The 16,619-nt window shown below is 35.5% G+C and overlaps 3 protein-coding genes and 1 long non-coding RNA gene across 4 annotated transcripts; 1 reads left to right on the top strand and 3 right to left on the bottom strand.

The window, feature by feature from the left end:
* Nucleotides 1-3,538: 3,538 nt before the first annotated feature.
* On the bottom strand, nucleotides 3,539-8,012 carry LOC128672090 (carbonyl reductase [NADPH] 1-like). Its single transcript, XM_053749036.2, has 3 exons — nucleotides 7,101-8,012; nucleotides 6,949-6,994; nucleotides 3,539-3,759 (listed from the first exon to the last, which is right to left on the bottom strand). The coding sequence occupies exons 1-2, from the start codon at nucleotides 7,997-7,999 to the stop codon at nucleotides 6,991-6,993; spliced, it is 903 nt and encodes a 300-aa protein (XP_053605011.1). The 5' UTR covers nucleotides 8,000-8,012; the 3' UTR covers nucleotides 3,539-3,759; nucleotides 6,949-6,990.
* Nucleotides 4,624-6,751, bottom strand: LOC128672006 (carbonyl reductase [NADPH] 1-like). Its single transcript, XM_053748922.2, has one exon. The coding sequence runs from the start codon at nucleotides 6,542-6,544 to the stop codon at nucleotides 5,603-5,605; it is 942 nt and encodes a 313-aa protein (XP_053604897.1). The 5' UTR covers nucleotides 6,545-6,751; the 3' UTR covers nucleotides 4,624-5,602.
* LOC128673308 (carbonyl reductase [NADPH] 3-like) lies at nucleotides 4,728-5,426 on the bottom strand. The gene has a single exon (XM_053751078.1). The coding sequence runs from the start codon at nucleotides 5,424-5,426 to the stop codon at nucleotides 4,728-4,730; it is 699 nt and encodes a 232-aa protein (XP_053607053.1).
* Nucleotides 8,013-13,650: 5,638 nt separating the features above from the next.
* On the top strand, nucleotides 13,651-15,112 carry LOC135309749 (uncharacterized). Its single transcript, XR_010369938.1, has 2 exons — nucleotides 13,651-13,977; nucleotides 14,778-15,112. It is a non-coding gene; the product is annotated as an uncharacterized LOC135309749 (long non-coding RNA).
* Nucleotides 15,113-16,619: the final 1,507 nt, after the last annotated feature.

Raw genomic sequence — 16,619 nt, forward strand, 5'->3', positions numbered from 1 at the left:
ATCTATTTTGCACTAACCCAGATTAAAAAGTAATTTTTCATCGTTAAAAATACGACGAGAAAAAAATCTACAAGTTGATATAGTTTAGTTTGTGCGCAAATTGTAATTTATGGGCATTTGCGGGCGTTCCCGATATTTTCACACGGGAGTCTTAAGGAAATTAATGTAATAACTCTCTCAACTATGCCGTGCTCTCTCGTCGTAAACCTCAGGCAGCTCTTGTGTGAACTTCACGTAATTTGATTAATGGTACACACTTGTACGTTTTGTGGGATCGTTTACATACAGTTTTGCTTTTACAATGTACTTACAGTGCATCTACTGCGGTGAGTATCAACCTATACAGAATATTTTATAACATATCCTATAGCGGTGGACCTCAACCTCATTCCAACATAGCATGGCATTTTCTTACTCCCTGATTGCTGGAACAATCCTCATGGACACTTGGGAATGGGGCCCAGATGGTGCCGGCTAAAAACGCAGCAATCAGCAGGCTCCTGGGAAAACTATACATATATTGCTTAGATAAATATATATTTGTTTATGTTAGAGTTGTGTTATTGTGGTGTTATATTGTTCCCTTCCAGGGTGGAGTTTTTGGTTTGTTTTCGACTTTTCCCTCAGCGTTAGGTAGGTAAGAATTGGTATTGTGATCCGCGCTCGACGTCACACCTGAAACACAAGTTGATATCGATAACATTTTGTAAACGGATAAAGGATTTTCGTTTATTGTAATGACTAAATTCTCATTTTAAAATCTAAACTCATCAGAATAAAAGCAAGACAAGGATTTGGATGATGAATGAAGCTCGTAATATACAAACTCAAGTGTAATTATTATTTCATTTCGCTCGAAATATAAAATGTTTTACTTTATTTTGAGTCGCTGTCCTCTAATCTTCTTGAATTTAAAATTTTATACCGTACTCATAGAGTTAAAAAGTTAAAGACGTGATGATAAAATATTTTTATGTAAACGTTTTTTTATTTAATTTAATGTATCTATACCTACTTTTTTATCACTTTTAGCTCTATTTTATTAATTGCTTATCTGACCTTATCTCATTGGCATATTGATGAAACAAATGTAATAAATTTGAAACACATTGTTTTAATATAATTTCACTTTAATGATGAAATATTATCCAAAGACGATCAACGTACAGATTTTTATTAAAAAACATGAGCCCAACTTTTATGTGTGGATAAGAATACTAAATTCTTTAATTAAACCTATTCAGATTGTGCGTGTTTTATTTTAGTGTTTTATAATGTTTCGGTTCGCTTCTATTGCTTTGCTAAGTCTGTGGCAACGTCCGGGATACGGGAATTAGAATTAAAATCTTTTGCTAACCCATTTTTACGTTTCGCTGTAACTGAGCCGGACCCCGAAACTGGGCGGATAAATGTGAATGTTTACTCTGTACAATAAGACGTCGTATTTCTTAATCTTGTATACTTACTTGTATGCAAACTTTTATGTTTAGTGTCGCATATCCTTTGTTTATAAAATTAAAACATCAATTTCCTATATGAACTGGATTCTCATTAAATTATTATATATATTTTATCATAGGGATTTCGTTAAATTGTTTTGAGTGAAATAGTATTTTATGTATTTCGATAACAACATTTTGTTGATTACATTATAATGCGTGATGCATGCAGACTAGGAATACAATCAACGTAAGACCAATCAATTAATTCACTGGGACAAGTCAAGACCTCCTATATAAGTCTATCAGGAATTGGGTCAAATTCGCTCTTTATAAATAAGATGTGGTAAAAGTTTTATTTCCTAATTAAATGGATAAAAATAACATTATTTAAACTTGTAACCGAAAAAATAATTACAATTTCACATTCCAAAATGTCTTTTAAAAGTTTTATCTTTTAAACTCAAGTCACAACGCTGTAAGAAAAAAGAATGATAACTTTTAATTCAGTAACAACTGTTTGACTTTGAAAATCAATTATAAGAGAAAACGAATACAAAGTACACAAAAAGAGAGACAAATTCAATGTAGCGCTTACTCAGCGCGCGACGCGCATGAGCAAACACAGACGAACAGAGTACAGACTTTACAGGAGGTCTTCACTTGACATAGATAAAAGCTGATGTATTTTAGATATTTTAATACCTAAAAATTTCTAAATTGTACTTTAGTAGAATGTAGCTTAAATTAATCTAACAATGAACTATTATTTACACTGCTCTTCATCTCTGAGATGTTACGTAGTCTGTTTATAATTATTCATTGGGACATTACTGGGACATTTGGATAATTTTTTTTTACCTCCTCGTGGAGATTTTACTTGTATAAATGTATTTTACTTCGCCCTTATCAAATATTATAGTAGTGAAGAAGAAAAGGCATAAAGAAGGACACTGAAGACCGTGCGAAGTGGAGAAAACGAGCGCTGGGTTCCGACGCTTAGAGAACTATGTACCCGCACACTAGGGCCACCATTATCTTTTCATCAAATCCTTTTCATTTGTTATTGAAAGATAAAACATATCTTTACAAAATATACAACAAAATACGGTTTTCGATTACACAATGTAGTCACATATGACTAAATCGAAAACGGTGACCACCAAAATCCGTTTACTCAACCGTAACCACATTGTATTATAGAAAAGTTTAATACTTTCCACTGAAATTCTTTATCTAGGTTACGATATCTATTTTTACACTAATAAAAAAAATTATAAAAATGTGAGATGGAGCAGGTCGTGACGAAAATCACGAAAAATAATGCTCAAAAGGCCGTCAGTAAAGCACTTTATCGACCTGTATTACTCATGCGTCCACAGCTGTCATATTAACGCTCCACCGCCCTGACAGATACGGCGTGTTTACACTTGACGCCTGTTTACGCAATAAGTCGCTGGATAACGCTCATGTAGCCGCATTAATGGCCTCATGAATTTTAAGATGCATCGAGTAGGAGCCATCGGGTTGCGTATGGAACTATCTTTGCGATTTATTTAATAATGATGTAAATTCGTCCTCCAAATTTTTTATATATGTATAAGACCTATATTTGTTAATTGACGTCCTTGGAGAAAAGGCTGCGGTGAAGTTTGTTGCGCCGCTTCTTCCTGCGCTTTGGAAGCCGGCAGTAGACTTGGTTTAAGTAATTTTTTTGATGTCAATAAGTGATGTATATCATCCTAAATTGAATAAAGAATTTTGTATTTGAATTTGGTTTCGCAAATTTATGAAAGACCCGCAATCAAAATTCGTTGCGTGTTTTAAAGCTAACATAGAGACATGCATGTAGTGGGAAGCGTCTTTGTGTTATACAAGTGCTATGTAGTGATATGGGTTGAAGGTATATTGGGTTGCAAGACTCCATCCTATCACCCACATAGTACCCTCATACATACAACATGTATCATTGGCAAAGTACCTTCGAGGAAGTGTATTACATCCGGGAAAGTAGAATTTAGCAGGAAAATAAGTAATAAAACTGAAAACAATGGTATTTTTTTATTCAGTTACTAAGCCATTTTGCTAGAGTCTTCCCACATACCGACGTCCGTGCGAAGTGAAGACGGAAAAGTAAGAAAGCAGACCCTGGGCTCCGACGTTCAACGGCTGAGGAAGAAACGAGGAACACGTACAGATGAGAGAGGATATTGCTAGTCTTCCCACAGCGTGTGCCACACTTAGGCTTCGTCCAGCAACTTCCATTGCACTCTGTCGTTCGCCTTTCTTCTGCCTTCTTCTTCCCATTTTTGTATCTATTCTATATTAAAGCATGTGACATATTAATGACAACAACAATTTTTTACTTAATTTCGTATCGATAAATTTCGTGAACACGATGTTTTTATTTGATAGATAACATAACTTGTTATTTTATTTTAAAAAAAGTCAGGGGAGACTAATAAATGTTGGCAAAGTGTTAATTATTAATGTATTTTTATTACGAGAAAACGCGGCTAGAGATGAAAATGAACGAAGAATTTTAAAAATGTAATTTTCATTAATTATCTGTTTCTTTTTTTTTAAACCGTTCTATTTTTAAAATATTATTTTTAAATCTGGCAAAATAATTGAGGAGTAGTTTACTTTTTACATTAATAAACTGTTTTTTTTTTCGTTTTTATTATGGTATTATATTTTTATTAGGATTGAAGGGGTCCTATATAGCTCAATAAATAAATAGGTAATGTTTCTTTTTATACCAAATCGTATTTTTTTGTTATACTCTGCGTCATGAGTACGAAAAACCGTTTGTTATCACCAATGACCTCATTCGGGCTGTAGTTATCAAATTCACAAAATATTATCACTGTTATCTGACCTACAGCAAACCGCAAGTCACGCCTTGCATAATCCTATGATAGATATGTTTCTGTGTCTATTTGTAATGCCCCATGTAGAGCATTTTGAGTTTATTTTTGTATTTGAAATAAATATGTGACTGCTTCGCTCGATCGTTATTCTGTTTGTGCGCTAACGTGCGATGTACCACGAGTGACACAACATCTGTAGGTATCCTAAAGTAATACCGTTATATAATTTTATTACTATAACAATAATGTTATAGTAATAAAATTATATCGATAATAATATCGATTTGTATCTCGGACATTAAAATAACGTGTACTCAAAACTTATTTATTTACCTCTTATGAACATTCATATACTAAATACATTAAAATGTAAAAATCAGTCAAACAAAAAATTTAAAAATTAACAATATTTGTGTCATTTGAAAAGACTTTTAAAAAAACATCTAGGATAGAAGAAATCCACGGATATGGTTCCCAAAAGCAGTTTCTTCCGTTGCAGCATCACCAGCAAACTCAGCGCCACAATGGCGACCCTGTAAGGCGCGACCATTCCATCCTCCACGATATCCCCGGGATTGTACGTTCCATTCTTCAGTGAGTCCAAATACCACACCAAGAAATCATTTATATCAGCTTCCCTTAGATGTTTCATAGACAGTCTCTCGTGCCAATACTCATTTCTCACACAGCTTATATCACTTTGCTTTGAAACGTAAATCACTTTCGCATTTTCAACGAGCAAAGGAAACAACAACTCTTGAATCAATACATAGCTATAATAATACTCTGTCACGATTTTTTTTGCTTTCTCGAAAGATTCACAAATGTGGGCACCGTTGTTATCGATAGCGACATTGTTGACTAAAGTATCGATGCCACTGAAGTTCAGCTGGATGTAGTTGCGGAAGCGCGTTATGCTCTCTCTGCTCGAGATGTCCAGTTGGTGATATTCTACTTTAAGGCCGAGGTTCTTCAAAGCAGTGGTAGCGAGCATGCCTTTCTCTTCGTCCCGAGTGGTGAAAATAAAAACGCCGTCAAACTTCTTGCTCAGATACTTCACGATGTCCGTACCGATTCCCTGGTCTGCGTCAGTGACCAGAGCCACCTTCAACATCATCAGGGCGAGTGATGTTTTATACTAATTTATCAGTCGTATTCACGTCCAAGGACTGATAAATGTATCGTTATCTATGTGTTATCATTGACTTATTTGATTGATTAAATATTTTTCTTTATTTGACAATACCAATAAATACCATTATTAATTTACTTTTTATTTAATGGAAAATATTAGAATCCAATCCTAATTCGAAAAGAATAAACAAAAAGTATAGCTATTATTACCACAATTAGAGGAGTACAATATTTTTTAAGAGCTGGTACAATAAACGATTTTGTTTTGAAATAATAATCGGTCTTATGGTCAAACCAGTCCACAATTGATCCGTCATACCATACATAAGCTCCTTTGATGGTGCCAGGAGCATCTAGTACTAAATACAACGGTGTTTTAGCTGACTCATCTTGACTGAGAACACCTATACCCATGGTCATATCCGTAGAGACTAGTCCTGGGTGTACTGAATTAACGCATATATTCCTCGACTCCACTTCCTTCTGTTGCAGTATCGTTAAGGCACTAACAGCTACTTTGGATACCCTGTAAGCTGCTATAGATCCAAAATCTGCTATATAGCTTCTCTTAAATGTCCCGTCTCTCACAGAATTCAAAAACCAGTTTACAAACTCATCGATATCACTTCTCGTCAAATCTTTTGAAGATAATCTTTTTATCCACTCCGGATGTTTAACATTCGATAAATGACCGCAGTCACTGGATATATGTAGTACCCGAGCATTTTCCACTAACAGCGGAAATAGGAGTTCTTCAACATTCTTAATTCCGCCATAGTTAATATCAATAGTCTTTTTGCAGTCTTCATAGCCCGTTCCTAACACGATACCAGCGTTATTGACAAGTATGTCTATTCTTCCATGCTTCTCCTTGATATGATCTCGGAACTTACGAACACTGTCCTTATCAGCAACATCTAACTGATGGTAATTTGGCTTTAGGCCGAGATCATTGAGGTCTTTCACAGCAGCTATTCCCATGGCTTCATTTCTTGAGGTCAAATACACCACGCCATCAAATCTATTGCACAAACCCTTCACAATAGCAAAGCCAATGCCTTTATTGGAGCCGGTGACGATAGCTACTCTTTGTGACATGACTTTTACGGATAGAAGTTAATGATGTAAAGAGCAAATAATAAAACTGTATGTGTAATTAAGTAAGTATGATACGTTATCAGAATGACGCGACGGCGCGGCGCAAGCGGCTGATATGAGAACAAACATTCTATATGGATTAACAAATCGCTCCTGTTAAAATAATGTTTTTAAATATTGTGAACTATATCTACATAACATGTTTTTACATTAAACTATGTGAAATCATATTATTCTAATAGTAGGTACTTCTAGGATTCGTCTATGATTTTTTAAAGCTTTTTATTTAACCTAAAAATACACATCAAACAATAAAATATGTATTTTATTTTGACATGTAGCAGACTAGATCCATTTTATATATAAATTATAAATAACTAGTAATAACTATAAAGGGTAATTACCTTAAGCACTGCACAAATTTTGAGCAGATTTGCGTATCTATGTCAAAAATGACAATATTTTTTCTCTTTTGCGGGAAAAAGTTAGTAAAAAATAAAAGTCGCAAAGTTTATGGTAAATAAAATATATATATTAATTTAAATAAAACATAATTTAATCATACTTCATATTCAATGTTTTACTCTTGAAATAATAATCCGCTTTGTAGTCATACCAGTCCAGGACTTTTCTGTCGTACCATATGTATGCTCCTCTCAGTTCTTGCGGGGCTTCAAGCGCCAAATAAAGAGGCGTTTCAGCCGCTTGATCAGCGCTGTAGAACCCAACTCCTATCGTCATATCAGTTTTGACGAGTCCTGGATGCATAGAATTCACTGAAATATTTCTCGGCGCCAAATCCTTCTGCTGGAGCATAGTCAAGGCACTCAAAGCAACTTTAGCGACCCTATACGCAGCCACGGTGCCCCCATCCGCTATTTCTTTATCGAAATCAAATGTTCCATCTTTCACTGCCTTCAAATACCAAGCGACGAATTCATTGATATCGTCAACTGTTAAATCTTTTCTCGACAGCCTCTCAATCCAATAGTTGTTCTTGACGTTAGAAAGGTGTCCGCAATCACTAGATATATTTACGATTCGGCCATTGTTTCGTACGAGTGGGAAGATAAATTCTTGAATGGTTAATATAGAATAGTAATTAATATCAACGATCTCCTTACTTTCTTCGTAAGAATTGTATAATTCCTTGCTGTTAGCCACTGCTGCGTTGTTGACCAAAATGTCGATGCCACCGTGGGTTTTCTTGAGATGTTCACTGAATCTTTTGACGCTTTCCCTGTTAGCGACGTCAAGTTGATGATAGACTGGCTTTAAACCAAGTTTGTTTAACTCGGCGACGGCTGCTCTGCCTCTGCCTTCATCTCTGGATGTCAAGTACACAACTCCTTTAAATCTTTGACACAGGCCCTTGACGGTGGAAAAGCCGAGACCTTTATTAGAACCAGTCACCACGGCTACTTTTTCCGGCATCTTGACTGAGACTAACCTCATATGTACTCCCGGCGAGAGTTTATATATATTTATACAGTCGATAAAGGCGCCAAAGGTTATAAGTGTTATGAGTTATTAATTACAATTGTTATTATCTACATAAGGCTTTTGGATTTTGTTTTGGAAATAAGAGAAAAGAATCGGGTTAAGTTTCAAATAATGTATATACCAAAAATGTTTCAAATTGTCGTTTTCAATATTTTTAATGTCATGTAAGCAGATACCCATTATGTTTGATATGTATGATAACACATTAAATTGTTTGTAAGAATAAAGTTGACGATTTTACTTATATAAACAAGTTCGGGTCAGTAGAAAACATAATATCTAATCACTCAAATTTACTAAGTTAATAATATAGAAATGAAACTCTCAACTCAGATTCAACTTGCGTCACTTTGCTTTTCAGGTCATGATTACTTTAATTTTTAGTATTTACCTAGAAAGTATTGCGAAATTTAGCTAATTATGATTTACTGGGTAAAATATTTTATATCCGAATAAAATATTACAAAAATTGAACTTATTTGTAAAAAACGAACCTTGTTAATGTGTACAAATGTTTTTGTTTTATGTATCAATGTGTTATTTGTATTAAAGATTCCTCATAAAAATTGTATGAGAAATCTTGAATATCAATCACTTAAAACAACATGAACCAGTGTCCGTCAACACTTGGCACTAACTATCCTTGTATCCGAACACCAATAGAAGTAAATAGATTGCTTTTATTTGTCTCTCGATACATCGGCCGCGAGTCGAAAACAAATGTGCAGTGGACAATCGATGGCAATAACCATCGGCGATAACCGTCCATCAGGGCCGGCTGAGTTGTGGTATTGCAGGGGCGCGGCGTTCCTCATCGGAATGTTGGAGTAAATAAAACATCGCTGTCATTCGTTATTTTCATTGACCACCACTTGCTTCCGGTGAAGGAACACGTCCTGTTGCGACGCAAGACGTTGAAACATATTTACTACATACATAAATTCTTACAATTTCATCGTTGTTCTGCGTTGTTTGTCGACGGATGTCAAAAGGACGGAGCGCGACTGAGCAATGGGGCATGGCTCTAACTGGTTTAAGTCATTTATCATACTATAGCGTGCCCATATGAGCAATATCGCTACGGGATGGCAATAGTCCTACAAATCATATCAGATGCCTATGTAAACGACTGGCATAAGATCTGACACCATATCACTACATTACGAGACAACGTCGCCCTCCGCCTCTGACTGTTTCTAAGCTAGTTTGATGCAGTTGTAAACTGTTGACATCTTATTCCCGAAGTTTTATACAAACAATACGTTGTAAGCTAAACAATTGTGTAAAAGACCCCGTAGGCCGGGTTGCTTATCAATACATATCATAGAACCGTAGAAAAAAATTACTACTAACTAAAAAAATTATTACTACTAACTATTTGTTTGTTCAAAAATTGACTACAAACCTACTTTACTTTTGTATTTTCCGTGACAAAATCGGACGAATTACGTATTTAATGATACATTGTGCGATCTCAAAGAGTAGGCCCTCCGCGGTTTCCCGCCCGACCCTAGGGCCTGGAGGGTTTGAAAAGGGTTACTTCCAAACTGTTCCGGGGTCAAATTCTGAAGGCGATATCCCAAGCGAAACAGACCTAATCTTATTGTGCTAACCTAAATCCTAACAGGTGTTTGTATATAAGTAATATTCTACTTAAAAAACCACAAAGTCCTAATTAAAAAGTGTATTGCGGTCGTTGGTTAGTGCCCAATCTATCGATTATCAGGGTTTCAGCATTTGGCATTTGTTTTTTTTTTACGAAGTATGTTTTTGCTATAATTTTAAAGCTGTAGCCGCACCCCTCTGTATATCCATAATAGATTTCCTAAAACACAGACAGTTAACAAACGCGTAAACATAAGCCGAACAAAACATCCCTCGACAAGGCAACAGCCGAAAAATAATCGACGCAGCGACGCATGGCGCCGCGCGTCATTAGTCGCAAGCAACCGGAACGGGCCGGATCGAACCGGATCTAGCCGGAACCGGCACGAAGCGGAACAAAAAGAAACGTTCGATGTGTGGTGCAGGCAGGGTCGATGGTTTATTTTCTAGCTGTTGTTTATAACCTCTCCCATCGAGTGTGTTATCACTATCGTAGTTTAATTCAAGTCGCCTGAAGGTTTCTCACGTGATTTTTGCGGATGCCGCCATCTAATAGTAGTAGACCCACACATATTAGAACAACCTAACAGGCAACCAATATGCTAAATTAAATCATTTATCTATATCAGTATATAGATTCCAAATCGAACATAATTCAATTAGTTACATTTCCAATAGCAGATTTGAAAATAACTCATGAAATGATGATGGAAGCTAATTAGTTATATGAATTCATGCATGGCTGCGTCACAAATACCATGTTTGTGTGTCTGAGCCTACGCAAACAGTTCATAGCGCCAAAACTCAAATAAAATATAATGGCGCTTGGGGAAATGCTTGCGTGGAAATATGTTGATTATTTACACACAGACGGAAAGAGAGACTTAGGCTTTATTTATAACATTGTGAAGGCATTATGAACATTCTATCTAGCTAGATTTCTATGTAACGTTTTCTATATATCATAATACAGAGAAACTTAACCTACAGGATGACGTTTTGTCAGTTTAGCCTTTTGAAAACTGCGCGAGAGAAACAACTAGCACAAACAGAGGTACTTCTTTCACTCTCCGATATGGAGGATTATTCAAGGATTTAATAATGATGATACTCATATAGTTACAATATGAATTTTTCCGCAGAAACCTATAGGTCTAGTTATTATTTGTTATCAAGTAGAATACAATAAAATTTCTTTATTTTAGACAAAAATCCGTATTGAGAATATCATTGTCTTGTTTTAACTGTTTTATTTATATCGAGGATCGTATGCCTCCTAAAAATACGATGTGTTGGGATGGAAAAGTAGCGTGTGTATATCCTTGTTTCTATTTTCTCCTAAACCTTCAAAGTGTTCGCTGTAGCGTGTAAGATTTACAGTCTTCGAGGGATGCAAATTTATGATGCTGAAAGCTCTCGTGACAAGACTGCTTCAAAATAGTATTCTAAACAGTTTTATGGAAATTTTAAGAAAACTAAAAAACTAAAGTTTCCATAACTGAGATTCTTTATCTGTAATCAAATAATTTACGTACTAAAAATTCAAAGACTAGATTTTATTTAAAGAAAATACTTATAATGACAAATTGACAAATTTGGTTTGACGTACCGACGTATTTGGTAAACCACAAATATATATTTAATATTTTAAGCTGAGCTGCTGCCTATTGTACTAGTTATCGTGGCAGTGGCACACGTCCTGTTTTCATACAAGTTTTAAGTTTACATTATTCTTGTATACGTGTGTTACAGAAAGACAATACAATTTTTATCCATCTATCGATTTATGTATGCATAGATTGTATCACCGTATGTATTGACGAGCCATATGTAAAGTAACAAAGTTGACTATATCATAACCTCTTTGTCACAACTGAAGTTGAAACCCAACCAGCAAAAGCAACTGAATATGTTGCCACAAACCGCGCCGATTTCAAATGTATGTGCAATCGCAGTGAAAATCTGAGCCTCGGCGCAGGAGCCACAAAGCAACGCTCGAAGCGCCGCACCAGTATCAAGAGCCTGCCATTATTTCTGTAGAGTTGGACGCTACCCCTCTGTTCTCTGTGGAAGTGTACTGGAGTGCTGCCATAGCAAATGTTGATAAGAACGAGATGTGTACAAGTGACATTTTAAAAGATATAATGGACTTTAGTCCATTACATTTCATTTATGAAAGTTTATTGAAAGGAACTTAACATAAGACTAATTTAACTATAATCAACGTATTTACGTTACAGCTAACTCAGCGACAGCGGTTCCCAAGTTGAATTTGCAGAGACACGGAGCTTCGTAGGCATTTTCGTAGAAATCGGAAACGTTTGAAAAATTTGGTGTCAAATAGTTATCAGTGAATAGTAAATCACTTATAAAATTAACACCTGATTGTCAAATTCGGGAAATGTCAGTCTGAAAATGTCAACATTCATTTTCATTTCATCAGCAATTAGCAATTTATCGTGAATTTTAAACTACAGCAAAACGTAAAATTACGATAATTTTTATTATCCATCGTTCCTTTCTAAAAACAGAAATCAGCCTTACTTCGTTATTCAAACTTGGAACAACACATTTTTTCATAGGTGTTATTCATTTATTTATTATTTCTTATAGAGTGCGTTAGTGCTTACATTCACTGGGGCCAGATTTTAATTAATATTTAATTGTCTGAAGTTAACCTTCTATCTGATGTCTAGTCTGGATAGCGGCGCGGTGTGGTGACACGACAACAAAGAACCGTAACAAAGCGGAGTGTCGAGTCCGCTTGATCCCGCGTCGCACATTAAACGGCAAGCACAAATGAACGGCTTCCCAAACAGGAACGCGTCATTTCTCCCGTTTTCTGACGCTTTTGGATATGTGAAGGGTTTTTGAAGGGATCCTGACGGTTTCTTTGTAAAACAATTGGTCTCTTCTAATGGTTCACGTACCTGCGTGGAAGGTTTTTTTCATATCGCCAGATTATTAGTAAAATAAATATTGTAGTAAAATAGTAATGCCCTTGAAAAGATCTACAATCTTCTAACAACAGGATATCGTGAATAATTGCAGGCCATCACCATCAGATAAGATATCTGAATCATATTCAACAACTACTATTTAATTCCATCCAATTAAATACCAAGTTTCATACATTATCAATAAAATAAATTGGTGCACATTTAGAAATGGAAATACCACAGCTGCTCCATATTTACCAAAACAATGTGACACGAATGAAATAAAAATAAAAGATTCCTAATTTCGTTTGACATCGGTTGACACGCGGCGGCAGACAAATATGTCCGGTTGGTCACTGACTTGTAATGAAATTTGTATTTACTGGATTAGATATTTGTCCTTTTGATAGCAAACCACCAACAATACCATTGCCAAAATACCACAATTTGTGGTTCTAATTTATACGAGATGAGACTCCCACATAACACAACGTCTTTTTTTTAATCATACTTTTATTTTATCCGGTAGTTTTGCTTGCAAGGAAAAACCAATCCATTTCGTTGACGTAATAATATATAATTCACGGCGACTGCAAGGTAGTTGAATCGTCAGCAAAATTAAATAAAAAGTTTTGTGCTGAGTGGATTTGTATACATATAGGCAAACAGGGATGCGGCCCACCTAATGGAAAGTGGTCACTGCAGCCCTAGCCCCTCACACACCTTTCAAACCAGAACACAACGATGCAAGCACTATTAGTGACTTACTTTACTACACACGATTCTAGTAACAAGACGTATGAGTCGGTGGCAAGGTCGCGCTGTCCCAGCGGCCACCGAGACGCGTTGTTTATGTTTAGACATATTACGACCTGTGCGTGTGACGTTTTAGGACATGACAAAGGGTACATAGCGTCAACCAATACGAAGTAATATGAAACAAACATAACATTGTCAATACCAAAGTATATTATGTGCGTGACTTATATAATTGCAATGTTATTATCTAGTAAACAAAAGACTTTACAAAAATAGAATACTATCCCAAAGAAGATTCTCAGAATCGTACACAATAGAATGTAGTTCGACGTGGAGACTGGCATTCATGGGTGAAACTCGTACTAACTCAAACTTGCACTACAATTCGATACGAAAAATACAGTTGCAGCAGACAACTCAAAAATAGAGTGAAAAACAAACATGTTTCTCGAGCGCAATCAACATTTAGTACAAAAGGCCACCTTCGCCATGAAAATTCCATTCCGATCCTACCATCGATTTCGCAGGCACTCTCTCAGTCGTACGTGTAAAGTTAATAAGTTTAGACGCTGTGTACGAGGCAGGAATACCGACATCACATTCGAGCCAAGCGATTCTGGTCCTTAGGTAAATAGCATTAAGATTTGGGGGAGAAACTATAAGGCTGAGTACATGTGCGCGTCCGTCGTTTCTCCGACGTGACCTGTCGGCTGAGAGGTTTAAGCTGTGTGCCCACTAGGCTGGTCGTACCTACGGTAGTTATATTCTTGGTTACGGTCACAGTTCATTTGATCTGATGTTACGACTCTTGTTGGTGCTTTGAAGCATGCATTTCATTATTTCCCTTTTTACCAAACTAATCTTTGGTAAGTTGTCTAAATTCCATTGTACGAATATAATTTCATGTCATTAGTTGGGTTGATAAATGCAATCAACAGATAAGAGAGATTATTCCTGTGCAATGTTTTCAAGCTTTGAATTAAAAACTGCTTAAAACTTTGCAATGTAATACCAAAACCTAGTAACACCATTAAATAAATTCAAAAACTATACCCATGTGTTCTTAGTAAATAGTTTTATGGAGTAGGCTGGTGGGCACAGATCTTTACGAAGCGCGGAATTTTCGGCGCTCATGTGTAACAGGCTTAACGGTTTTGCTCAAATCGACTTTGTTTCAAAGCGATCGACGTAATTTGCCAATTTGTGTACTTGAATGGCAGTTCAAAGCGTCGGAACAGTTCGTAATGTGAAGGAAATCACATGGGCTTAGGAAAAATGTATTTGGCAATGTTTTTTATGATTGCGAAGGAGATAGCTTCAGGAACATTGGATTAGTTGTCCACTTATTACATACATATTATTTCGTGTTTCAAGGAATGAAATACGAAATAATATGTAAGTAATGAAATGAAAATTTGTTTATTTAGGATGGATGAAAAGAGAGGGAGAGGGATATTGGACAGGGTCGACCACGGCGAAATGACATTCAATTCACTACGTCATTGCACATCTCCTCAAAGGGAGATAGATATATTAATCAGTAGCAACTGAACCAAAGAGCAAGAGTATTAAGTAAGCAAGAGAGATTTGTCAGGATCATGGCTAGTGTAGTCCTTTTTTATACAATTTTGGAGAGAATAATTCCTTTTTGATGATTACAACAACAATTTATCTAGTTTTATTTTAAAAGAAATAATTTTAATGTGATTTTGTGTTATCTATTTTTAGTTGCAGCTAATAAAATATCATTTAATAACAGTAATATTATGACATATTTTTTAATAATATTAAATATTTTTGCATGCATATGAGGGACATTGTAATGAAAGCACAAAATAGGTTTATGGGTACATACATACAATTGTGCTTCGATACACATATATACCGTCAAGATATAAAATTTCAGCTATGTAATTAAACCGAATGCAAAATACCGTATTCAAACACTGTTATGGTCTCACAAAACAAAAATAAAGTGACTTTTTATGAAAATATTTCAACCAGTTGGATTGTCAATTAGTAATGAGAAAAGTATGAATAAATTAAAGCAGAAAACCTTGGCAATTTCTTTGTATATTGTTACGCATCAAAATGTAATTTGATTTTAAATTAATTTGGCGGGAAACAGTGTGGTTTCAGGAGGAAACCTAAAATAGACCGCGGCACTTGACAACGTAATTGAAAATGTTATAAAAGTCTCCAAAATGTCACACAAAAAATGTAGGTACTTCCGAGTTGTTTTCGTATAGTATCAACGTGATTTCCTCACAAAATTGATTTAGAAATATTTTCAAAGACGTCTTTGATATATTTATTTCTAATAATAATTAAAATTAAATTATTTATTCCGATATTAGACCTTCAAAGGCACTTTTTCACGTCAAATTTTATGTGATATAGTAATTATTTATTAGACGACCTCGGTGGCGCAGTGGTAAAGTGTTGCCTCTGAACCGAGAGGTCCCGGGTTCGATCCCCGGTCGGGTCATGATGGAAAATGATCTTTTTCTGATTGGCCCGGGTCTTGGATATTTATATAGTATCGTTGAGTTAGTATCCCATAATACAAGTCTCGAACTTCCTTTGGTTGACATCTGCTGAAAAAATGCCAAAAAAAACTTATGTAATCAGTGTTGGTCCATATCATGCCAAAAAGACTTGTCATTATTATTTCAAACTTTTTTCTAATAGTATAGCAAAGTTCATAAAGTATATGGTCAAAAAGGAAGTTTAATAGCTGTCTGTTTAACTGAATAAAATAATTTTAAATTAAAAATGTCCGAACCCCACTACAAGTTTAAATTAAAAATGTTGAAAAAATCAAATTATCTTTCAAATGAAAAAATAAACTTACAATCGGTTTACCCATTTGACGATGCCATGGACAGACATACAGATATACAGACACGTTAAACTTATAACTCAACTCCTCTGTCATCGGGGGTTAAAAAGGTATAACTTGTAGCCGGAATTAGTCACAGGACGGCTGGCACCAGCTTAGTGCCGGCCAAATATCGCGTGTTTATTTGGCCCCGGTCACCTTTGACCTTTGTTCTGTTTTTCATATTGACTGAACCATATTTAGCTCACTCACTCAAGTTATGACACGGGTTTAAGTGGAAATTTTTTTGTATTGTATTTAAGGTTGGCTCAAATTTTACATATAGGTTTTTGTTTGAATACCTGTAACATAAAGGTGCTGGATTGATGTCAGTGGTGGATATGCGTGCAAGTGATCAGACAACTTAGGTTGCCGAAAACCATGCGAA

Source organism: Plodia interpunctella, chromosome 1 (assembly GCF_027563975.2).
Source record: "Plodia interpunctella isolate USDA-ARS_2022_Savannah chromosome 1, ilPloInte3.2, whole genome shotgun sequence".
Taxonomy (NCBI): domain Eukaryota; kingdom Metazoa; phylum Arthropoda; class Insecta; order Lepidoptera; family Pyralidae; genus Plodia; species Plodia interpunctella.

What these genes read in the sequence shown, in the direction of transcription:
- LOC128673308 (XM_053751078.1), bottom strand. Translation starts at nt 5,426, where the DNA reads ATGTTGAAGGTGGCTCTGGTCACTGACGCAGACCAGGGAATCGGTACG.
- LOC128672006 (XM_053748922.2), bottom strand. Translation starts at nt 6,544, where the DNA reads ATGTCACAAAGAGTAGCTATCGTCACCGGCTCCAATAAAGGCATTGGC.
- LOC128672090 (XM_053749036.2), bottom strand. Translation starts at nt 7,999, where the DNA reads ATGAGGTTAGTCTCAGTCAAGATGCCGGAAAAAGTAGCCGTGGTGACT.